This window comes from Macaca nemestrina, chromosome 1 (genome assembly GCF_043159975.1).
Source record: "Macaca nemestrina isolate mMacNem1 chromosome 1, mMacNem.hap1, whole genome shotgun sequence".
NCBI lineage: Eukaryota > Metazoa > Chordata > Mammalia > Primates > Cercopithecidae > Macaca > Macaca nemestrina.
The window spans coordinates 124,148,725-124,174,577 of NC_092125.1; the positions used below are offsets into that span (position 1 = coordinate 124,148,725).

The following is a 25,853-nucleotide window of genomic DNA, read 5'->3' on the forward strand; positions in this document are numbered from 1 at the left end:
TGCTTGAGTCCCGCAGGTCAAGGCTGCTGTGAGCCATGATCATGCCACTCTGTACTTCAGCCTGGGCAACAGAACGAGACCCTGACTCAAAAAAAAAAAAAAAAGAAAAGTCTATAATGCCCATTATGCCTATCTTCTTTAGTGTTTTACTATGGGAAAATGTGGATCTTCTTTCAGTATCTTGGTTATGTCTTAAGTTAATGGTGGTAATTTTTAACACTAAATTTGCCGTAGATTATATATGTGCATATATTTACCTTTTCACACTTTTAATCTTGTATATATTAGGAATGCATTTAAGTTTTTATTTTAAAATGATTATATTGTTTAATTTTATAGGTCCATTCAAAAGCTTGGTGAGTTAAATATTGGAATGGATGGCCTTGGTAATGAGGTATCAACACTCAGCCAGCAATGTAATGGGAGCAAAGGCAATGGATCTAATAGTTCTTCTGTGACTAGTTTTACTACGCCACCCCAAGACTCTAGTCAGAGATTAACACATGATGCTTCAAATATTCATACAAGCACTCCTCGTAATCCTGGATCAACAAATCACATACCTTTTCTGGAGGAATCACCTTGTGGAAGCCAAATGTAAGTGCTTGACTTTGTAAAACCTGGAAATATTAGCTTACTACTAATGACTAGAAGGTTGAACTTGTCTTTGGAGCCTTAAAAGTTTTTAGAGCTTACTGCCTACCAATATTTTTTCCCTAATCTGCCTTCATTCGTCTATATTCTGTTCTACCAACGTCTAAGTCTCTTTATAGTTTTCATTTTCCTTCTATTTTTCTTTTTGCTTCCTCACTACCACCAAGGCAATTATATTTTTTATAAGCCATCCTACTCAAAGAACTACAGTTTTAGGATCTCTAAGTCTTCTTGATTTTCTTTTTTCTTCAATTGGCATCTTTGAACAAATAATCTTAAAATTCAGACTTTCAGGGCATAGAAAGATGTTTTACAGTCTGGTGGAATGATTGCAGCTGCAGTGTTGGCCGCTTTGGCAATTACAGCAGTGGAAGACTGCATATTTACATTTTCACTATTCAGGGAAAATTTTTATCTTGCTGTCATTAGTATACAAGTGTTAATTTATGCAATGGGAATAGTTAAGGACCGTTTTCTTTATTCTTAGCATAAAACAGTTTTCAGGGTGGTTCATTAAAAAATATATAAGATGAGATTCCCAGCTTTTTGGCTGAGATTAAGTACAAAAATGCATAACTTGCTTTTGGCACTTGGATGCTTATAGGAATTCACTTTATAAATAATTAGTGTCAAAATCTAGTTTTATTTCAGAGCATACATTCAATTTTTGCTTTTCTAAATTTTTATTTTTTTAATATTTGCTTTTTATTACAGTTTTCATAATAGTTGTTTTGAGTACTTTCGAAACAAGAACTCAAATTTTAAAATTTAATTTTTGTTTTTGTCCATGTAATATACATACATGATTTCAAAAGACAAATAGTACTTCAAGGCTTAAAATAGAACCCATCTTTGTCCATGGTTTTATTTCTTATTGGCTGCCATTTTCAACCCATTTGGCTATTTTTTCTGATGCATATAATACATTTTTTTTTTTTTTTTTTTAAAGATGGGCTCTCACTATGTTGCCTAGGCTGGTCTCGAACTCCTGGGTTTAAGTGATCCTCCTACCTCAGCCTGCCAAAATCCTGGGATTACAGGAGTGAACCACCACACCCAGCCTTTTGCTATATCCGCATTTCTCAATAATATACTTCTATTACTGTTTTGCTTTTTTGAGATGGAGTTTTGCTCTTGTTGCCCAGGCTGGAATGCAGTGGCAATTCTCCGGCCTCAGTCTCCTGAGTAGCTGGGATTACAGGCATGTGCCACCATGCCCAGCTAATGTTTTGTATTTTTGGTGGAGACAGGGTTTCACCATGTTGGCCAGGCTGGTCTCGAACTCCTGACCTCATGATTCGCTCACTTCAGCCTTCCAAAGTGCTGGAATTACTGGCATGAGCCACCACACCCGGCCTCTATTACTGTTTTTGCTATGTGTTGATTCCCTACCATACTCTTCATGCATGGCACCCTCAATTGGTCTATCCCTTATCTTCAGTATATATCAATTTTTGTTTAAATCAGTATCAGTGTTAACATTACTATGACCTTGTAAATGTTATTTACAACTGAGTCATGTAGTGCCATATGATTATATTTCTTTTTCATATAGCTTCTTGTTTTTCCTAGAGACAATAATTGCATCAAGTTGTTGTACATGTGTCTGTACATGATTAGTTTTCTTAATATTTATCACTAAACTATCTGTAAGTGCTTTGACAGAATTATAAGATCATAAAACTTCTCTCATTAATTGTAAAAAGTATCAGAAATTTCTCTATTCCATTTTTTCTCCTTGGGAGATGTCCCTCCAGGATCACTCCTGTTTCACTTTATATTTATTGCTTTTTTGATCACTTAGATAGAATCTTGGGACTTTTCTTACTGTTCTCTTGGGGTTTCCTTTACCTCATCTCTTTATTAAGTTCCCTGTTTTTAACATCTCACAGTTACCTGAAAAGGGATACATTAGAGGTGAAGTTTCTGAGACTTTGCATGTCTAAAAATGTGTTTGCTTTTTCACCGTTTTTGTTAGTATTGCTGGGTATAGAATTCTAGGATGAAAATCATTCCTCAGTATTTCAATGGCATTGCTACATGGTCTTCCAATTTTAGTGTTCTGAGTAAAAAGTCCGATGCTATTTTGATTCCTCATTATCTTTTTTTCTTTTTTTTTTTTTGAGACAGGGTCTTGCTCTGGCTCCCAGACTGGAGTGCAGTGGTGCAGTCTTGGCTCACTGCAACCCCCACCTCCTGGGTTCAAGTAATTCTTGTGTCTCTGCTACCCTAGCAGCTGGTACTGCAGGTACACGCCACCACACCCAACTAATTTTTGTATTTTTCGTAGAGATGGGGTTTCACCATGTTCACCGTGTTGGTGAGGCTGGTTGATTCCTCATTCTTTGGGTGAGGCCTATTGCTCCTTCTACTCTGGAATTTTTCAGGTTCTTCGCTTCCCTGATAGTCTGAAACTTCATGATGATATAGAAAATAGACCTCAGAATGATTCTATTTTTCTTCATTCTTCTGGGTATTTCATGGGCCCTTTTAAGTTGGAAACTTAAGTTCTAGGAAATTAAAAAATTATTATTTAGCAATTTCCTCACTTCCGTTTTCTATGGATTTACTTTTTTCTACCATCATATTTTAATTTTCTAAGAGGTCTTTCTTATTATCTAATTTCTTTTCCTTTTTAAAAAATAGATCTTGCTCTTGTTTCCTTATTAATCCATTATTTCCTCTTCTATCTAAGGATTTAAATTATATTTTTGTAGCTTTTGTTCCCTAAATTGCTTCTCTTCTCCCAAGTTCATTTTTCTGTTCATTTTAGTCTATACCTTTTATCTAGGCTTTCTTCAGGTATCTAGAAAGCTTTGGCTGGCTGTAAACAGTGAGGCATTAAAACAAAAACTGGCCGGGTACGGTGGCTTACACCTGTAATCCCAGCAATCTGGGAGGTTGAGGGGGGAGGATTGCTTGAGCCCAGGAGTTCGAGACCAGCCTGGGCAACATAGCGAGACCCCGTCTCTATTATATTTTATAATATTAAATAAAAAATTAAAAAGCTGATTAGAAGGAAGGGCTACATATGTGGGTGGATCTGTCTGCCTGTTGGCCTCATAAAAAGTGATTAAGTGGAAACATAGTTTTACTAAGGGACCCTTAACTGTGAGTTTCTGATATTTTTTTCTCTTGGGCCAGATAATTTCCCTGGAGCATTCTCCAGCGTCCTGTCTGGGGTTGGATTTAAGCATAGCAAACAGGATTCTGGAACTAAGCAAGAGAAGGGTACTTGACATCTCACTATAAAATATGTGGACTTTGACTTAATTTTCTTTCCAGAATGGCTTTTCTTTTTTTTTTTTTGAGACGGAGTCTCGCTGTGTCGCCCAGGCTGGAGTGCAGAGGCGTGATCTCGGCTCACTGCAAGCTCCGCCTCCCGGGTTCACGCCATTCTCCCGCCTCAGCCTCCCAAGTAGCTGGGACTACAGGCGCCGCCACCACGCCCGGCTAGTTTTTTGTATTTTTAGTAGAGACGGGGTTTCACCATGTTAGCCAGGATAGTCTCGATCTCCTGACCTCGTGATCCACCCGCCTCGGCCTCCCAAAGTGCTGGGATTACAGGCTTGAGCCACCGCGCCCGGCCCAGAATGGCTTTTCATCTCCTCCTTACAACTCCCATTGGTGCTACTGAATCCAGAGGCTATTTTAATAAATGTCTCCCGAGAGTAACTTTGGAGTCAGCTAGGATTGTTTGCTAAAAAGAAAAATTAGTGTTTGAAAGGGTAAATTAATTTAGTTTCTATTTTGATACATGGAGTAAACTTTACTTGAATTTCTACTCCCACAGCTCATCAGAACATTCGGTCATTAAGCCACCTCTTGGAGATTCTTCAGGGAGTCTATCAAGGTCAAAAGGGGAAGAGGTAATACTTTGGGGAAGGAAGTTTTTTTGTTTTCATATGCACTTGTAAATTTTGCTAAGGAATTCTCAATTCAAAGAAAGAACGGTTTTAGTCAGACGTGGTGTACAGTACCTAGGAGGCTGAGGCAGGAGAATGTCTTGAGCCCGGAAGTTTGAGACTGTAGAGTACTAGATTGCACCTGTGGATAGCCGCTGTACCACTCCAACCTGGGCAACAGAGTGAGACCTTGTGTCTTTAAAAAAAAAAAAAACTTTTAAAAAAGTAGTTATTACTGCTAATATTGGTATTTATTTCAAGGCTCAGGGCAGTTGAGCTCTCAGTGGTGTAACTGAAGAGGGAGCCTTAGAAAGCACAGTTGGACATGTGGGAGTGTTCATATTAATGGCCCAGTAGCGGCCTTGGGACATGAATTGAGGCTCTGTGTTATTCTCTGAACCCTATGGTTAATTTCATTATTGGTATCTCTTTGGGCTTCTCATCAGTACACCTATTTTTTTTGCTTTGGAACCAAGCATCCTTTCCTAACTAGTATATAGCTTCACTCTATCTTACTTTTCCTAGTTCAGATTTTAACCCCATAAACAAAGGTGTTAATTTGAGATGCTTTTAGGGATGAAATAGATAGGCATAAAGGAACATTTGTCCCTTGCAAAAGAAATATGCAAGTCCAGTGTTTCCAGTTCCTTTGATTTTTTAAAAAAATATTAGGCCAGGCATGGTGGCTCACACCTGTAATCCCAGCACTTTGGGAGGCTGAGGCAGGCAGATCATCTGAAGTCGGGAGCTGGAGACCAATGTGGCCAACATGGCAAAACCCCGTCTCTAGTAAAAATACAAAAAGTAGCCAGGCATAGTGGCTCACACCTGTAATGCCAGCCACTCCGGAGGCTGAGGCACTAGAATTGCTTTAACCCAGGAGGCAGAGGTTGCAGTGAGCCAAGATCGTGCCTTTGCTCTCCAGCCTGGGGGACAGAGCAAGACTCTGTCTCCAAAAAATATATGTATGTATATCTATTAATAGAGACATGGTCTGACTACATTGCCCAGGCTGGTCTCGAATTCCTGGGCTCAAGCAATCCTCCCACCTCAGCCTCCCAAAATGCTGGGATTACAGGTGTGAGACACTGCACCTGACCTGATTTTCAAGAAAAGCTAGAAATCTAGATTTTTATGTGAAATATCCTAGTTTTTTAAATGACAACAAATTAAAAAAATTTTAAGGTTGGATGCAGTGACTCACTCCTGTAATCCCAACACTTTGGGAGGTCGAGGCAGGTGGATCACCTGAGGTCAGGAGTTTGAGACCAGCCTGGCCAACATGGCGAAACCTCATCTCTTCTAAAAATACAAAAAATTAACTGAGCGTGATGGGGGGTGCCTGTAATCCCAGCTACTTGGGGGGCTAAGGCAGGAGAATCACTGGAACCCGGAAGGCAGAGGTTGCAATGAGCTGAGATTGCACCATTTCACTCCCTCCTAGGCAACAAGAGCAAAACTCTGTGTCAATTTAAAACACTGAAGGACAGCAAATAAAATCAATGTGTGTGACTTCTGCTATAAAGCAATGTTTAGTAATTATTGATGTGCTATAGGCCATTTAGTTAATTAGTCATCTTTCCTCCCTTTTTCTCTTATCTACCCCATGCTATTATATAATTTTGCAGTCACATTCCCTTTGTATGGATTATTGGAAAATGCAACATTTCTAGCCAAATTCATACGAATAATACATTCAATTCACTTACATAGGACATACATAGTATAACACATTAGGTTGTATTGCATGAATAAAGGCTTAGGTAGAGAGAGGCATAGTCTTTTCATTGCTGTAGTCATTATGGGTCCTAGACCTCTCAGAATACATCCAGAGCTGAAGTGATTTTCCTTTGTCTGTGTACTTGACATTCATACTTCTCAAAAGACAGGGTTTGGTTGAGTCTATTGACCATACCTAGTGTAGAGGTTCCTTCACCATGTCCAGTCAGTCCTGGTCGGGGTAACACGGTGGTTTCAAATGACGTCAGTAGTAGGAGTCACCAAAGCTTTTATACAGAACTGCTTCAGCTTCTCTCTTCAGAAGATAGATCTGGATGGACGAGTTGACAGTTTAAAGTAAAAATGAGGCTGGGCGCGGTGGCTCACACCTGTAATCCCAGCACTTTGGGTGGCTGAGGTGGGCGGATCACTTGAGTTCAGGGGTTCGAGACCAGTCTGGCCAACATGGTGAAACCCCATCACTACTAAGAATACAAAAATTAGCCGAGTGTGGTGGCGCATGCCTGTAACATCAGCTACTTGGGAGGCTGAGGCAGGAGAATCACTTGAACTTGGGAGGTGGAGGTTGTGGTGAACCAAGATCGTGCCACCGCACTCCAGCCTGAACAATAGAGTGAGAATCCATCTCAAAAAAAAAAAAAAAGTAGAAATGAAACATTCAAATGTTTCCATTATTTTTCCATTTATTTTATAGGGATGTTTGTTTGTTTATTTATTTAATTTGAGACACAATCTTGCTCTGTTGCCTAGGCTGGAGTGCAGTGGTGCGATCTCAGCTTACTGCAGCCTTGACCTCCGAGGCTCAAGTGATCCTCCCACCTCAGCGCTCTGAGTAGCTGTGACTACAGGCATGTGCCACCACACCCAGCTAATTTTTGTATTTTTTTTCTTTTTTTTTGGTAGAGATGGGTTTTCATCATGTTGCCCAGGCTGTTAAAGGGATATTTTATAACTTCAGCTTGAAATACTGAATTATTCATTGCTAGAGATAATGGTAAACATTTTTTCTTAAGCAGATTAATAATCCTTTGTACTTCCTTCATTTGGAAACACAAATGATACTCTATTATTTTTGTTAGAACTTCTAGTGGGCTTTTTTTCTCTTAATAGTTACAGAGAACTTAATATAGGAATGCATACTTATTCTTTCCTTCCTTCTTCGTGCCCCAGCCCTCCCTACCTTCTACCTCCCTTCTCCCCACTCCCCGCTCCCCTCCCTGACAGGTGTTGCCCAGGCTTACTGTAGCCTCAACCTCCCAGACTCAATCGATTCTCCCACTTCAACTTCCCAAGTAGCTGAGACTACAGATGCACACCACCACACCCGGCTAATTTTTTTTTTTTTTTCATTTTTATAGAGATGGGGTTTCGCCATGTTGCACAGCCTGGTTTCAAACTCCTGGGCTCAAGCGATCTGCCCAACTCGACCTCACAAAGTACTGGGATTATAGACATGAGCCACTGTGCCTGGCCCATATTTATTACTATATTTTGTCTTAATAATTGAAGAAAAACTTGAGTGTTTATGAACTGAGCTTAGTTTAGCAATGAGTAATGAAAAATAGAAAAATTAGGGAATTTGAATTTGCTACTTAATATATGGAGACTGCTATCAGAAAAACTTCATGTAATCATATGTATTTAAATACAATTGGCTGGAACCAGGTGCAGTGGCTCATGCCTGTAATCCCAGCACTTTGGGAGACTGAGACAAGCAGATCACTTCAGGTCAGGAGTTCGAGACCAGCCTGGCCAACACAGTGAAACCCTGTCTCTACTAAAAATTCAAAAATTAGTCTAGCGTGGTGGTGGGCACCTGTAATCACAGCTGCTCAGGAGGCTGAGACAGGAGAATCACTTGAACCTGGGAGGCGGAGGTTGCAATGAGCCAAGATCATGCCACTGCACTCCAGCCTAGGCAACAGAGCAAGACTCCATCTCAAAAAAACCGAAACAAAACAAAACGAACAATTGGCTAGGTGCAGTGGCTCACACCTGTAATCTCAGCACTTTGAGAGGCCATGGTGGGCGAATTGCTTGAGCCCAAAAGTTCAAGACCAGCCTGGGCAACATGGAGAAACTCCATCTGTATTTTTTTTTTTAATTAAAAAAAGTAAAACTTTTTAAAAAAGGAAAGCAGTAATACTGCATTTTAAAAGAATCATCTAAAGAATGTAGACATGGCCCATGGACATGGACATGAACATGAACATAATAAAATGGAATTTCCAGATTATAAACAATGGAAGATAGAAGAAACACCATTAGAAACCATCCAGGAGAAGCTGGCTGCAGGAGGGCTAAGGATCTATGGGGCTGTAATGAAGCTTGGAGAAACATGGGTGACTTTGCAAATAGTGTTTCGTCTGATGGTGCATTATTAAAAGGATTCAAAGATTTGCTGCATTTGTGGTAGCTGTAGGTGCTTAATATTACCTGGTGTCCCAGAATAAAGATAAGAAGCATCACTGAAGATAATACCTGGAAGTATCTTAGTGGCTTCTTAAGTCTCCAAAATAGGATTCTTCACTGTAGCCTACTCGTGTGTGTGTTTGCCTCTTAAAGGATGTTACTAAGATTTAATAAAGTAAGAAAAACATAGAGAAAATAATATATGGTTATTGGTAGTAAACCTAACATGATCCAACAAGAATAATACAGTTCAAATGAATTTAAAATGGGAGAAAGATGAATTCTTTCAAATTCATTTTTTTAATAGGTGACTTTAATATTCATTCTTTCCATAGGATGACAAATCAAAAAAGCAGTTTGTTTGTATTAATATCCTAGAAGACACACAAGCTGTTAGAGCAGTGGCTTTTCATCCAGCTGGAGGTTTATATGCTGTTGGTTCTAATTCAAAAACTCTGAGAGTATGTGCCTATCCAGACGTAATTGATCCAAGGTAAGGATCAATGACTTGTGCTGCCATTCTTACCTTAGTTTTTAATTTAGCCTTATAGGTTCCTTTTCCAGAATTGCCATTCAGTAGTGTTTCAAATCTTTCTTTCCTTTGATTAAACTTTATTTTCTGTTACAAAATAACTGTTTTTACTTTCAGTGCTTAGGAAATATACTTAAGTCATTGATTAACTTTATAATTTTTTCATAAAAGGTTTTTGATTACAACATTGCTCATTTATTGCTTTAGATTTCTTTATTTCCATGGCTTTTGTATTTTGTTTTTTATCTGAAAATTCTTTATATAGTAATCCCCCCTTATTTGCAAGGGATACATTTTAAGAACCCCAGTGGATTCTTGAAACCTTGGCTGGTACTGAACCCTATATATACTGTGTTTTTTCCTATTCATACACACCTATTTATAAATTATGCATGTAATTTACATACAACTCTTACTGTTTTACACCTCTTAAGACTTTTTAATTATAACCCTAGTTTGAGAAACAGAGGGGTGGGATTTTTCATTTGTTTGTATTTTTTTGCTATCTCTATGTCTGAAACCAATAATTTAGGCTTTTGGACTGTTGATAGCATTTAATGATTGGGAAAGGGAATATAATAAGGCCTAGGTTAATTGATAGTATTATAATTTACTGGTGCTCACTGCATTATTTAAGTAGAAATATTTAAGAAAGAATGGCAAAATTCTCTATAAGGGAGTGAGAAATAGCAATAATTATGGAGGTAGAACCAAAGACTTGTATGTTTAGGGTTAACTTGAACTTAAGGTAACTGTTTCTCATCTTTTGTATTTCTTACACAAACACAGATGTGTCATAGGCTGTGAAGAAACTGATTTGAAAATAAGGCCGGGGGCAGTGGCTCAAGCCTGTAATCTCAGCACTTTGGGAGGCCGAGACGGGCAGATCATGAGGTCAGGAGATTGAGACCATCCTGGCTAACATGGTGAAACCCCGTCTCTACTAAAAAATACAAAAAACTAGCCGGGCGAGGTGGTGGGCGCTCCATCTCAAAAAAAAAAAAAAAAAGAAAAGAAATACATTTATTTAGCAAATACATATTTTGGGTTCCTGTGTGTTAGGTACTATAGTTGTGTGTAAAGCAAACATGTTTATTGGCTTCATGGAACTTCTGGTTTAGTGGGGAAGATGCATTCATTTGCATTATGTCATGCAAATGAACACAAATACACATTTTGGTAGATGTTATGAAGAAGGATTACAAGGTGCTGTGAGAGAATAAAATGGGAATGGGGTAGGGTGCAGACTGGCAAGTCAGAGAAAGACTTCTTTGAGGCAGAGGCACTAAAATTGAGATCTAAGGATGAGTAGAACCTAGCTATGTAAAGAGAAGGGAGAAGAGAATAATATAGAGGGAACATGAGGTGAGAAAGAGCTTGGCTTTTTTTAGGAACTGAAATAAATTCAGATTGGTTGGAAAATTATGAGCTTGAGTTTGATAAGGCCGCAGAGATAGACATGAACTAAATTAAGCAGAGCTTTCTAGCCATTTTAGATTTCATGCTGAGTGCAGTGAAAGTACTTACCACTGAAAGTAGCAGATCAAGTGTAAATGTATTTTGAGATGATCCCTCTGCCTGTGATTGGATGGCAATAAGAGGAGATGCTGGGAGAAAGGGAGGAAGCTGTTTGTATTTGATGGCTAATGTGGTGGCAGTGGCAGTGGGGCAAAGTGGGTGGGTTTGAGAGGTATAATCTATTTAAAGAAGGAATCAGTGGTACTTGGTGATAAATTGGTTGTGCAGCTGAAAAGAAAATCTTTTTATCTGGTCTGTTCTCTAGATCAGTTTTTTGGTTTTTTGTTTTTGTTTTGAGACAGAGTCTCACTCTGTCTATCACAGGCTGGAGTGCATTGGCACGATCTCGGCTCACTGTAACCTCCACTTCCCTGGTTCAAGTGATTCTTCTGCCTTAGCCTCCTGAGTAGCTGGGACTACAGGCACGTGCCACCATGCCCAGCTAATTTTTGTATTTCTAGTAGCGACGGGGTCAGGATGGTCTCGATCTCCTGACCTCGTGATCTGCCCTCCTCGGTTTCCCGAAGTGCTGGGATTACAGGCATGAGCCACTGTGCCCTGCCTAGACCAATATTAAATGCTTCTTAGGTATTAGAGATTTGTCGGTCTTCTTGTTTGTTTTTAAAAAATTTCTTAATTATGAACATTTTCAAAGACACAAAAGTAGAGAGACTAGTATGCTGAAATTCAATAGTTGTCAAGATTTTTGTAACATTGCTTCCTTCATCTTTTTTATTTGCTAAAGTATTAAAAATAAATCTTAGATATTATGTCATTTAACCCTTTCATCCTTCAGGGTGAATCTCCAGAAACATGTACATTTTCTTACATAGACTTGATTTTATCGTTATACCTGATTTAGAAATCTTTAGTTTCATATTAGTCTGTGTTTCAAAGTGTAGATAAAATGCTGTTACCCCATTAAGCCAGTATTTGACTGTCATTAAAGGACAAACTCTTGGCCGGGCGCGGTGGCTCACGCCTGTAATCCCAGCACTTTGGGAGGCCGAGGCGGGCGGATCACAAGGTCAGGAGATCGAGACCACGGTGAAACCCCGTCTCTACTAAAAATACAAAAAATTAGCCGGGCGCGGTTGTGGGCGCCTGTAGTCCCAGCTACTCGGGAGGCTGAGGCAGGAGAATGGCGTGAACCCGGGAGGCGGAGCTTGCAGTGAGCCGAGATCGCGCCACTGCACTCCAGCCTGGGCGACAGAGCGAGACTCCGTCTCAAAAAAAAAAAAAAAAAGGACAAACTCTTGAGGAGCGTGGCATTTAGAACCCTCCACAGCTGAGCCTGCAGCGCCTCACCCACCACATCCCTCCTGCTCACTCTACTAAATGCCTCGTGCTTTTCACTGCTAGCCCCACATACTCTTTGCATTGCTGCATACTCAGCCAGTACTTTCCCTGCTATATTTTATTGTCACTAAAGTGGTGGTTCTGCCTTCTTTTTCTGTAAAAATTCACCCTATCCTTTAAGGCCTAGTGCTTTATACTGGACTATATAACAACTTATACTTGCCTTACTGTATATAGGTAGTCATGACAATATCTACCTGTACCAGATTTTAAACTCTGGACAGAACTCTTTTGCACATTGCTCATATTATATGTTTATTACATGTTTATTATGTGCTTATATGTTTATTACATGCTTATTGCATTTTTTAAAAATTTGGAAGCGTTGTTAGCTTTTTAATTTTTTTTTGTTTCTGAGTTTAAAATCCATACAGAATATGAGAAATGGAGAGTTTTTTTTTAAAGTCGTATATTCTGTTTCCTTTGTCATCTGAAATGAGAGTTAGTTTAGTATGATTTGGTTTATAATTTTACTTTTTGGGTTTTAAGTATGCTTCTAATTTGTTTCTTCTATGATTTTGAAAATTATTAATAAGCTGTTGTCTGACATGCTTTTTGCTCCTTCAGGAACAACTATAATGTGGAACCTCATAATAATTGATTGTAGCAAGCAAGAAATTGAGATATCTTTCTGTAATTTTTCTTTTCAGTGCACATGAGACTCCTAAGCAGCCAGTGGTACGTTTTAAAAGGAATAAACATCATAAAGGATCCATTTACTGTGTGGCCTGGAGTCCTTGTGGGCAGTTATTAGCAACAGGATCAAATGACAAATACGTCAAAGTGCTGCCCTTCAATGCGGAGACTTGTAACGCAACAGGTAGGGCCCAAGTATGTAAGCAGTAGCTAGCTTACCAGTGTATACGTTATGTTTCCTCCATGTTGTATTTCTGTATTGTCTTTAATGAAATCCAAGAATATAATCTTAAGAATTTTTTAGTAATTCTAATTGTTTAGTTACATTCATGAGGTATTACTCTTTCTTAGTAAATTCTTACAGGTGTCTAGGTGGTGTTTGAGTTTTATAAAATTATTAGAAAAATAACCTTTAAATAGCTACCAGATGTTTTCTAGACATCACCTGTCTTCTCTTTCTTTTTCTTTGAGATAAGAGACAAGATAACCCTATGGTAATAGCTATTTTGATAAAATTCTTTGCTCAGTGAAGTGAAACTGCTTATAATACCAATCCCTAAATGAAAATACAAACCATATTTCTGAACCATTATTCTTGACCAGTTTTGAGGTAGTTTAGCAATCTCAAGTTACCACAGTAAGTTGAGCAGCATTTTTTTTTTTTAATTCTTATTACTGTTTCAGGACCAGATCTGGAATTTAGTATGCATGATGGAACAATTAGAGACTTGGCATTTATGGAAGGCCCAGAAAGCGGAGGAGCTATTTTAATAAGTGCTGGAGCAGGGGATTGTAACATTTATACAACAGATTGTCAAAGAGGACAGGGCCTCCATGCTTTGAGTGGACATACTGGTATGTAATATCAATTTCAAGTGCTGCTTTTCTTTTTGTTCAATCTGTGTTTTTTCCTCTCTGCATTTGCTTTTCTAAGAGACTGGGTCTTGCTCTTATTGCCCAGACAGAGTGCAGTGGCACAATTGCAGCTCACTGCAGCCTCAACCTCCTGAGCTCAAGTGATGCTCCTACCCAGGCTCCTGAGTAGCTGGGACTGTAGGCATGTGCTACCACGCCTGGCTAATTTAAAAAATTTTTCGTAGATACAAGGTCTCACTGTGTTGCCCAGGCTGGTCTTGAACTCCTGGGCTCAAGCCATCATCCTGTCTCAGCCTCCCAAAGTGCTGGGATTATAGGCATGAGCCACCATGCCTGGCCTAGTATGGTTTTGATGTTGTGCATTTTACTGAATTTTATTTTATTTTTAAAATTGTCAGTCTATTTGATAAATGTGAAAAATCTCTATCACATAGTACATTTGATTAACCAGACCTCCACTTGCCCTGTAAATAAGGAGTACTTAGCTTTTTCTTTTTTTTTTAGAGACAGGGTGTTCCACTGTTGCCCAGGCTGGAATGCAGTGGCATGATCATAGCTCACTGCAGCCTCGAACTCCTGGGCTCCAGCAGTCCTCCTGCCTCAGCCTCCTGAGTAGCTAGGATTATAGGCATGAGCGACCTTGCCCAAGTCTAGAGTGCTTAGCTTTGAATATGTTATGGAAAGACACTCTCCCACATTAATAATTGAGTATATGATCTTTTATAGGGCATATTTTAGCACTTTATACCTGGAGTGGCTGGATGATTGCATCTGGTTCCCAAGATAAGACTGTTAGATTTTGGGATCTTCGAGTACCAAGTTGTGTTCGTGTTGTTGGCACAACATTTCATGGAACTGGTAGGTTTTTCTTTAATTTAAATGAATTTATATGAGGAAAAAAACTTTGTAAATTGCAGTAGCCAACTTCCTCTCCCCTGCAATATAAAAAATAGAAAAAATAATGAAATAAATACTTGATATTTTATTAGTTACTTTCAGTTCTTTCAAAATACTTTCATTTGTTACCTTATTTGTAAAAATAATATTCAGCTTAGGGAACCAAGGCCCAGGGAGATTAAATATAATGTCCCAGATTGTCTGTTAGCAGGGCCATTTTATAACTCAGACGTCTAGAAACATTTTTTAAAATGCATGCACATGGCAAAAAGTGAAATTGAACAATGGAATGTACTATTTTCTTTCCATTCCTATTTCTTGGTCTCTCTTTCACTAAAGGACCAATTTCTTATTTATTCTTCCAGAAATATTCTATAAATATATAACCAGAAAGTTTGTATGTATCCTAATCTCCCTTCTCCTGCAAACACAAATGCACACACACACACATACACAGAGAAATGGTAGCATGCACTACAAATTTCTCTTTCTGAACTTAACAGTATGTCTTAGATTGTTCCATGTACTGTTCTTTGCATTGTACCACCTTTTTGTTTTTTTTGAGATGGAGTCTCACACTGTCGCCCAGGCTGGAGTGCAGTGGTGCGATCTCAGCTCACTGCAAGCTCCGCCTCCCAGGTTCATGCCATTCTCCTGCCTCAGCCTCCCGAGTAGCTGGGACTACAGGCGCCCGCCACCATGCCCAGCTAATTTTTTGTATTTTTTAGTAGAGATGGGGTTTCACCGTGTTAGTCAGGATGGTCTCGATCTCCTGACCTCATGATCTGCCCGCCTCGGCCTCCCAAAGTGCTGGGATTACAGGTGTGAGCCACCTCACCTGGCCGCATTGTACTACCTTTTAAGCATGGTATCTAAGAGTGACACAGTGTTCTGCTATTATCCTTATTTTATTCTAAAGTACCTTTTCCACCTTTGTAGTTTTTGTTGTTGTTGAGACAGGGTCTCTTTCTGTCACCCAGGCTGGAGTGCAGTGGCACAATCTTGGCTCACTGCAACCTGTGCCTCACAGGTTCAAGCGATTCCTGTCTCAGCCTCATGAGTAGCTGGGACTACAGGCGCCCAGCACCACACCCAGCTAATTTTGGTATTTTTAGTAGAGATGGGGTTTCACCATATTGGCCAGGCTGGTCTCAGACTCCTGACCTCAGGTGATCCACCTGCCTTGGCCCCCCAAAGTGCTGAGATTACAGGTGTGAGCCACCATGCCTGGTCCTTTGTAGTTTTTAATAGCAGAATTAGAAGAGAATTCTATGGTAGTATTCCAAGTGAAAAGGTCTGCCTTGTATTCTAAATTTTTGGTATTTTTTTTTTTTAATGCCTTGTTATTCTTTTGAGTTTCATGGACCTTTTTCTTCACTTTGATTCAAACCAGATATGATGTTTTACAGCACATTTGAGTCCGTGATCATTGATTTGTTAAAATTTAGTTTGTATCATTTTCAAAATTAATATATGACATAGTTTAAGGCAGCAGTCCCCAACCTTTTTGGCACCCACCAGGAATCAGTTTTGTGGAAGACAATTTTTCCATGGGTGGGGTGGGAAGGGGTAGGGATGGTTTAGGGATGAAACTGTTCCACCTCAGATCATCAGGCATTAGATTCTCATAAGGTGCACGCAACCTAGATACCTTACATGTGCAGTTCACAATAGGGTTCCCACTCCTGTGAGCATCTGATGCCACCACTGATGTGACAGGAGGCAGAGCTCAGGTGGTAATGCTTGCTCACTTGTCGCTCACCTCTTGCTGTGCGGCCTGGTGCCTAACAGGGCATAGACTGCTATCAGTCAGTGGCGTGGGGCTTAGGGACCCCTGGTTTAAGAAATCAAGCAATTCAATAAGGCTTATTAAGAAAAACAGCATTGCCCTGGTTAAAATAATGTAAACAATGACTACTGATCTAACCAAAACTGATATAACTATATTGAAAAGATGTGGAGAGAGGAAGAATTTGTATGTGAATAAGGGACATATTCATATTTATTTAATTTATTTTCTTTTCTTTAGGATTATTTATTGACTTCTTACCATAGAAGATGAAGATTTAACTTTTTCATGTGCCTTTCCAACTCCCATCATCCCACATTCACATATATTTTTCCTCTCTCTGCATCTTTTTTTTTTGTTTTTTGTTTTGTTCTGAGACAGGGTTTTGTTCTGTCACCCAGTCTGGAATGCAGTGTTGCATTCATGGCTCACTGCAGTTTTGACTTCCAGGTTCAAGCCATCCTCCCGCCTTAGCTTCCTGAGTGGCTGGAACCACAGGCACACACCACCCTGCCTAGCCCCTCCGCATCTTTTTGATATATCAGTTTTGGTTAGCTCAGTTAGTCATTGTTTACATTGTTTTAACCAGGGTGATGCCATTCATAGCTTATTTTTTTTCCTGTGTATATTTTCCTTGGGGTTAATAATTGTGTTTTTTTGTTTGTTTATTTGTGTAATTTCTATACACTTACCACTAATTTATTTTTAAACTCTAGCTTTCTACATTATTTTCAGGCCCTTTTTCTCCATTTCAGAGACTTCTAGTTTTTGGTTGTCTCCTCTCTCTGATAACATTAATGTCTTCCTCTTACGGTATCTCTCCTCCTCTGCTTCTCTGTCATGCACATGCAAACATTTTATAGAATTGGCAAGCCAAAAATTCATCTCTTGATCTCCTTATATCCCTTCCAGCTCTTACCCTCAATTTTTGCTTATTTTTTTACTCAAGATATCTCACAAGTCTTGCCTATATATACTGTTAGCCATTTCCTTACCCTCAGTCTTTAACTTATTCTAATCTGGTTCCTGCTGCAACCATTATAACAAATGCTGTCTTTTTCAAGATCACCAATAAACTTCCGGTTGTCAAATCACTTTTATATCCTACTTTTGCTTCAACTCTCAGTGTCATGCAACACAGTTGACTTCTTCCACTTTTCTTTTGGGCTTTCTGCTATTCTCTTACCTTTCTGGGTAATTATTCCTTTGCTGGCTCTTTCTCTTTGCTCAACTTCTAAATTCTGGCATTCCCTAGGGCTCAGGACTTTAGTCTCTTTTCTTTCTCTAGATGATTGCACCCATTTCCCCGGCTTTAAGTGTAACGCATATGCTGAAGGACTTACATTTTTATCTCTAGCTGAAACCTATTCTGTGTGCTAGGCTCATAAAATTCTTTTTTTTTTTTTCTTTTTCTTTTGAGACGAAGTCTCACTCTGTCGCCCAGGTTGCCCAGGCTGGAGTGCAGTGGCCCGATCTCAGCTCACAGCAAGCTCCGCCTCCTGTGTTCATGCCATTCTCCTGCCTCAGCCTCCTGAGTAGCTGGGACTACAGGCTCCTGCTACCACGCCTGGCTAATTTTTTTGTTTTTTTTTTTAGTAGAGACGGGGTTTCACCATGTTAGCCAGGATGGTCTCAATCTCCTGACCTCGTGATCCGCCTGCCTCGGCCACCCAAAGTGCTGGAATTACAGGCATGAGCCACCGCGCCTGGCCTTAAAAAGAGTTCTTAGTAGAGAAACAGTAAGACAAACTTATACCAAACATGGTATATAACAACTTTATGCCTCAGCTACATGATCTAAAAGTTAAATGTCCCAGGAGTTGCACCTGGCCGGGTGTGATTGCTCATGCCTGTAATCTCAGCACTTTGGAAGGCCGAGGTGGGCGGATTTCCTGAGGTCAGGAGCTCAAGACCAGTCTGGCCAACATGGTAAAACCCTGCCTCTACTAAAAATACAAAAAAATTAGCTGGGCGTGGTGGTGGGCGCCTGTAATCCCAGTTACTCCAGAGGCTGAGGCAGGAGAATCGCTTGAACCTGGGAGGTGGAGGTTGCAGTGAGCCGAGATCATGCCACTGCACTACAGCTTGGGCGACAGAGTGAGACTCTGTCTACAAAAAAACAAACAAACAAAAAACCCAGTTACGTATTTTCCTCTATTTCTACCACTCTAGGATAAATAGGATAAACCACCAGCATCTCAACTGAACCACTGCACTAGCTTCCTTACTGTACACTTTCACTTGTGCTCCCTTTAGTCTGTGATCCACATAGCAGTCAGAGTACACTTTTGAAAAAATAAACCTGGTCACCTCACACCTTCAGTGGCTTTAAATCTTAAAGTGCACACTTGTTATCACGACCTGTAAGACCCTGCTTGACTTGGCATTTTTACCCTTCTAGTCTCATCTCAGATCACTTACTTTTTTTCTTTCCAATTCCTGGAACATGCCAAGGTCCATGTCCAGTAAAGCCATGTGCTGTTTCCTTAGTTGGAAATGTTCCTCCTCTTGTCTTCTCATGGTTAGGTCCTTCTTGTCTTTAGGTCTTAACTTCAATGCCACCTGGCCAGAGAGGCCTTCTTTGACTTACCTAATTGGGACCTCACCATTATTTTCTATTACTGAACTCTTATCACTATTTAAAATTATGTACTCGTTTACTTGTTTAGTGCTTCCCTCCTCCAATAGATTTTAAGTTTCATCAAGGCAGCAATGATACCTCTTTTATTTTCAGAAGAGGTTTAGCACCTACCATAGTGCCTGGCCTAAGGGAGTAGTGATTTAATAACTTTTTTGAGTAAATGAATGAAGATTTTTGTTGACACTATGAATTTTGTACGTGTAAAACTAAACTCTTTGTATTTCTCCTCTAAATCAGTTATTCTTCCCACCTTCCCTACTGTTGTTGTTGTTGTTGTTGTTTTTCATTTTCCTAGTTTTGATAATGGTTCTTTTATTTCCTCATGCAACTAGATTTGAAATCTGGGACTCATTTGTGCTTTATTTTAATTAACTGCCCCACTCAGGCAGTTAATTTCCTAGACTGTTGACTGTTTATTCAGTTTTTGTTCCTGAAATCTTTCTTGTCTTCCAGTGGCCTCTTTTGTTCTATAATCTTTCCACTTTAATTTGATACACATTTTCACTTAGATTAATCTACCCAAAGTACTGCTCGAATCATGTAATTCTCTTGCTTAGAAACCTACAGTGATGCTTTACTGTCTACGGAGACAAGTTCAGAACTCTGCAGTTTGAGATTTAGGCGCTTGATGGCCTGGCCCTAACCCACCTTTTGCATTTCAGTTTCAAGCTGCCTTTCATGTTAACTTTTGTTAAAAGTTAAACTTTTAACTCCAGCCAAACTGGTCCACCTTCCTGTAACTGTTTTATACTTTTCCTCTAAACTTTTTCTTATGTAATTCTTGCTGATCATAATAGCCCTCTTCTCTTTCAATATATTTCAAGAAAAGATTATTCTTTATTACATATAAATGTATGTGTTTGCCTGTGTATACGTACATACATACTCTTATTTATACTGTTTGTTTTTCAAGATCTAACTTGTGTCTCATTTTTTTGTGAAGTCTTCCTAGACCACTTTGGTCTAGAGCAGTGTTACTCAAACTTCTTATTTATTTATTTATTTATTTATTTATTTATTTATTTATTTATATTTTTGAGACAGGGTCTCACTGTGTCTCAAAAAAATTTGTCTACTTTTTTTGAGATGGAGTCTCACTCTGTTGCCCAGGCTGGAGTGCAGTGGCACGATCTCAGCTCACTGCAACCTCCACCTCCCAGGTTGAAGCGATTCTCCTGCCTCAGCATCCTGAGTAGCTGGGATTACAGGCACACGCCACTACGCCTGGCTAATTTTTGTATTTTTAGTAGAGATGGGGTTTCACCATGTTGGTCAGGCTGGTCTCGATCTCCTGACCTTGTGATCCGCCCACCTCGGCCTCCCAAAGTGCTGGATTACAGGTGTGAGCCACGGTGCCCAGCCTATTTATTTATTTTATTTCTGGGAGACGTGGATTCAAGTTGCCCTGAATATATGCCCCCAAGAGCTTATTTTCTGTTCACAGTTCCTACTGGCAGTAATCATGTGTTGCTTTAGTACATTTCCTATACTGTTGTCCTAAAATAAAATGCATTTTGTTACTGAATTTCTTGTCTCTTTAGCTAGACTCTTAGCTGGGTATAGGAGCATTTCTAGACACTTACTCAGTAGTGAAAACACTGCATTGAGAAAAGTGGTTTCTGTAGCATGGCTCATCTATTGCGCTATAGGTGATGCTGTTCCACACAGTTCTCTCAAATGACAAAAAATGGACTTTCTCGTTTCTTACAAAATCTTGTTTAGGCCTTGGGCCTTAAAAGGACACAAGTGTTCATTGGTTAACTGTTAATTTGGATTTTTTCATAGCTGAACAGTATTGATAAACTACATTAAATCGTTAGTATATGGCTCAGTGAACATAATTAACTGTGTTGCCATTTGGGTATATTGATTTTCCATATTTAAACTTTCATTCCTCCCACTACAGGCAGTGCAGTGGCATCTGTAGCTGTAGATCCCAGTGGTCGTCTCTTAGCCACAGGTCAAGAAGATTCTAGCTGCATGTTGTATGACATAAGAGGAGGAAGAATGGTACAAAGTTATCACCCTCATTCCAGTGATGTTCGCTCTGTTCGATTCTCCCCGGGAGCTCACTACTTGCTAACAGGCTCTTATGATATGAAAATAAAGGTGACAGACCTACAAGGTGATTGAAATCGACTTCTCTGTTTTTAATCTTTCCCGTTCTATTTTGGACCTTTGTTTTTTTTTGTTAGTGTAATGTGGTTGATTATATAATCAACCACAACCACTGATTATATAATCAATTCTAATTCAATTGATTATATAATTAATTATATAATCAATTATAATTATATAATATTTTCAATCATTTTATGGTATTGAGCAGATTCTGAGACTGTATTAAGATATATAATAGCAAATTATTAAATAAGCAGTGAATAGTCTTATTGTTAGGTTTTGGTTTTGTTTTTATAGAGGCAGGGGCTCACTATGTTGTCCAGGCTGGACTCGAACTCCTGGGCTCAAGTGATCCACCCGCCTTCGTCTCCCAAAGTGCTGGGATTACGGGCGTGAGCCACCGCACCGAGCCTGTTTTTGTTTTTGAGATAGGGTCTCGCTCTGTCGCCCAGGCTGGGGTTCAGTGGCATGATCTTAGCTCACTGTAGCCTCTATCTCCCCTGCTCAAGCGATCCTCCCGCCTCAGCCCTGCAAGTAGCTAGGACTACAGGTGCATGCCACCACACTTGGCTAATATTTGTATCTTTCATAGAGATAAAGTTTTGCCATGTTGTGCAGGCTGGTCTCGAACTTCTGAACTCAAGCAATCTGCCTGCATTGGCCTCCCAGAGAGCTGGGATTATAGGTGTGAGCCACCATGCCCAACCTTATTGTTAGTTTTTGATTTCTTTTTTGAGGCAGGGTCTCACTCTTTCACCTAGGCTGGAATGCAGTGGCATGATTACTGCTCACTATACCCTTGACCTCCTGGGTTCAAGCGATCCTTCTGCCTCAGCCTCCAAGTAGCTGGAACTACATCTGTGCACCACCATGGATGGCAAATTTTAAAAATTTTTTTGTAAAGATGGGATCTTGCCATATTGCCCAGGCTGGTCTTGAACTCCAGGCCTCAAGTGATCCTCCCGCCTCCACTTAAGATATTTTTTAAAATCAACATTTATTTATAGTGACTCATTCTGAGATAAATGATAGATTTATGTACTCTTATTAGCTTCTACATTAAATAATTAGCATACAATCTTTGTAATTAGGTCTTAGTATCTAGTTTTATTTTTAAACATTCATCAAGCAAATATTGTGTATCAATTAGGGACTGACAGATGAGAATAAGACAGTTAATTCCCTCCCTGATGGAGCTTATATTGAGTTCAATGAAAAGTAAACCAATAATGTAACTTTAGGTATTAGTGCTGTTTAAAAAAATTAGCATGGTAGGGAGATAGTGACTAGGGTGAATAGGGAAAGGCTGTCTGTCTCTCTGTCTGTCTGTCTATCTATCTATCTATCTATCTATCTATCTATCTATCTATCTATCTATCTATTTATTTATTTTGAGATGGAGTCTTGTTCTGTCGCCCAGGCTGGAGTGCAGCGGTGCATCTCGGCTCACTGCAGGGGGAGGGCTATTTTAAATAGGATCATTGGAGTAGGTCTCTCCAGGGAAATGCCATTTGCACAGAGACCAGAATGATGAGGAGGAACAAGCCAGGCCAGGACCCTAGGAGAAGAGCATAGCAAGTATAAAGATGCTGAAGTAGGAACCAGCTTAGCACGTTCATGACACTACAAGAAGCCAATGTGGCCGGAACTTAGTGAACTAAGAGAGAGAGACACAGAAGAATAAATGGCAGGGTTTTATAGACATTTTTAAAGGGCTTTATTTTGAATAGCAGTTATAGGTTAACAGCAAAATTGAGAGATACAGAGATTTCCCATATACTCCTGACTCACACATGCATAGCCTGCCCCCCCCCATTATCAGTATCCCCCTCCAGAGTGGTACATTTATTATAGTTGGTGGGCTATAAGCATTTTAAAAGTATAATGTGAAGCCTTTGGAAGATTTTAAATGGGAGTGATAGGAGCTGAATTATATTTTTAGAGAATTTGGAGTTCTGTAGAGAGTAGATTGTAAGGGGGGCAAGAGTAGAAATATAAATGTCAATGAGGAGGCTGTTGGAATAGTTCAGGTGAGATGATGGTGGCTTGGACTAGGGTGGTGGAGGTGGAGGTAGTACGAAATGACTAAATTTGAGATATATTTTATTTGGATTCGATTTAGGGAGTGAGGGGAAGAGGATTCAGTGATGATTCCTAGGTTTTTGTCATGAGCAACCAGATGGTGCCATTGAGATAAGGGAGATAGGCGAGGGGAGGAACAGGTTTAGGCAAGAAAACCGAGTTTGGTTTTAGACAAGTTTAACTTAGGATGACTATCAGGCAATCAAGTGAGATGCTGAATAACTATTTGGATACTAGTCTGGAGCTTAAGTGAGAACTCAAGATTGGAGATAAAATATGTATGAATTGTAAATATATAAATGGCCATGTTGCTAGATGAAATTTTGTAGGAAGTTAGGTACAGAGAGAACAGAAGAAATCTGAGGGTTGACTCCTGGGATTCACCAAGCTTTAAGTCAAGAAGAAAAGGGAAACTAGCAAAAGATGGGAGTGGCACTGAAATCAGGGAGAAATCAAGTTGAGAGAATTTCAAAGAGAGAGAGCAACTTGTCAAATGTTGCTGTGTGGGTATGTTACCAAATACTAATAGCATAATTAGGTAGTTAGTAATTTATCCCTGTGTAAACCTTTCAGTGTATTATATTAATGTAGTTTAAGATTTTTTATACTGTAATGTCTTAAAGTAACAGTAAGTCTATAAAATCTGTACCTATTCTTATTTTGCATTGTAAATCAACATCTCTTTTCTAATTTAGGGGACCTCACCAAGCAGCTTCCTATCATGGTGGTGGGGGAGCACAAGGACAAAGTGATTCAGTGCAGATGGCACACCCAGGATCTTTCCTTCCTGTCATCCTCTGCAGATAGAACTGTCACCCTCTGGACTTACAACGGGTAGAGCACACCCCATGGTGTAAGTCTATGCAGCAAAAGCACAGAGACTTAAGACTACTGAGTTGTGAAAATTACAAATCTGAAGAACGTAGTGTCCAGGAAAGTGGTTTAGCACGAAGAGGCCCCTTATTACCATGTATCCCACTGATAGGAGGTGTTGGGTGGTGTTATTCCGCAGTGCTTTCAGTCTTCCATGTGAGCTCGTGCTGCTGTGACCTGCTATATGTAGTCTCGTTGCCAAAGTCTGCAGAAGAGCTCTTCCGTTGTTGGTGTGCACTCCAAGTCAAGGTGGACAGTGTGTTTACAGTTTAGTATTAAATGCATTCCTTGGTCTTTGCCTAAATAACAGTTTTATATGCACATTGCAATGGAATTATACTTCAACTATATTATTAAATGTAATGCAACCAAGTTCCTCCCAGATTAAACTTCCCAGGTGTTCAGAATTACTTTTGCTCTTCTCATGATCCCATATTGTATTATCACTTGTCTTCTAGAGGTCAGAATTCCATAATATATGTCACTCAAAAGTTACATGGTTGCTTTCACTTAAGGATCATTATGGAGTTTAAAGGTGAATGAAAAACTGCTTCTTCACTATGTGGTATAGGCCCTTTCTTTTTTCTTAAACCCAGGGATATGATTATTTTGTCATATAATTTTGTTTCAGGCTAAAAGGTAAATGTGTTTGCTTCAGAAACTTGTTAACTTCAGTTTTTTGAATGCAACAGGATACCTCCCTTCCAAACTGAACCATAGAAGCAGAGCAGCAGCAGTTATGTGATGCAACACTTGATGGGGCAGTAAATTTACTGGCTAGCAGTTTTCTCCTTAAAAATTAAAATCCTTGCCATAGACCATAGCATGGCTTGAAATGCTATGTCTGCATGATAATTTAAAATGGAAGATTTAAACTTTGCACTCCAAAAGCTTATTTGGATTTTTTTCTTGCACTGTTTTGTGTAATGCAGAATAATGATTTTATTTCTACAGCTTTGTAGATTCTAACATTTATGTATCTTTATTTTCATATTGTACAGTAATTTTACTTTAAATTATTTAAATAGGCTATTTTATTTATTTCAAATGCAGTTGTATTGGTTCTCATTATTGAACTGTCTGTGCACTGTATGTAGCAAGCATTTTTCATCTGTTGTATACAAGTGGAAAGGGTATTAGAAGTGTAACTGTGCTATTATTTCAATAAAGACCTCTTGACACCTAAAACTGTTTCTGTTCCTCAGAGTCTTTGGCTTTCAAAAGAATGTTATTTTTTCAGTTTACTGGGAGAAAGTGAGGTCCAATGGATGAAGCCCGTAATCAGTTTCTTAGATTCTTTCTAAAGTTCTTCTACTAATTTGCTTTTTAATCCTTGGCAACTGTATAACTTAACAAAAAAATAATTTTTCTAGAAATGGGGTCTTGCTTTGTCCAGGTTGGTCTTGAACTTTTGGCCTCAAGTGATTCTCCCGAGTCAACCTCCTGAAGTGTTGGGATTACGAGCATGAGGCATTGTGCCTGGCCTGTATAACTTTTGTGTGTCTTCTATCTCTTTTATCCAAGATTTAGAGAACTTTCTATCCTTAATATATTGTGAAAGTTGACTAATAAAAGCCTAACAATATGTATAAATTCAAACTCAAGAGTATGAATATGTCAAATTAGGTAATCACCCAACAGGTTCACTGTGCCCTCTGTCTAGATAGAGCCAATTTATTCAAGACATGGGAATTGCAATAGAGAAAGAGTTATTCATGCAGAGCCAGCTGTGCAGAAGACTGGAGTTTTATTATCACTCAAATCACTCTCCCTGAGCATTCTGGGATCAGAGTTTTTAAGCATAATTTGGTGGATGGG

At 39.3% G+C, this 25,853-nt stretch overlaps 1 protein-coding gene and 1 pseudogene across 13 annotated transcripts in view; both read left to right on the top strand.

Annotated features, from left to right (window-relative positions):
• Positions 1–25,223, top strand: part of LOC105489230 (WD repeat domain 47) — a 70,484-nt gene extending 45,261 nt beyond the window's left edge. For all 13 annotated transcript variants that reach the window (XM_071066894.1, XM_071101234.1, XM_071067017.1 and 10 more), the window contains 8 exons: positions 340–597; positions 4,448–4,523; positions 9,047–9,204; positions 12,771–12,940; positions 13,441–13,611; positions 14,359–14,490; positions 20,866–21,084; positions 23,858–25,223. In XM_071066894.1, the coding sequence (XP_070922995.1) occupies positions 340–597; positions 4,448–4,523; positions 9,047–9,204; positions 12,771–12,940; positions 13,441–13,611; positions 14,359–14,490; positions 20,866–21,084; positions 23,858–24,000 (1,327 nt within the window). In that variant the 3' untranslated portion in view covers positions 24,001–25,223. The remainder of the gene's footprint in view (positions 1–339; positions 598–4,447; positions 4,524–9,046; positions 9,205–12,770; positions 12,941–13,440; positions 13,612–14,358; positions 14,491–20,865; positions 21,085–23,857) is intronic.
• LOC112427947 (NADH dehydrogenase [ubiquinone] 1 beta subcomplex subunit 3 pseudogene) lies at positions 4,766–9,038 on the top strand (annotated as a pseudogene).
• Positions 25,224–25,853: the final 630 nt, after the last annotated feature.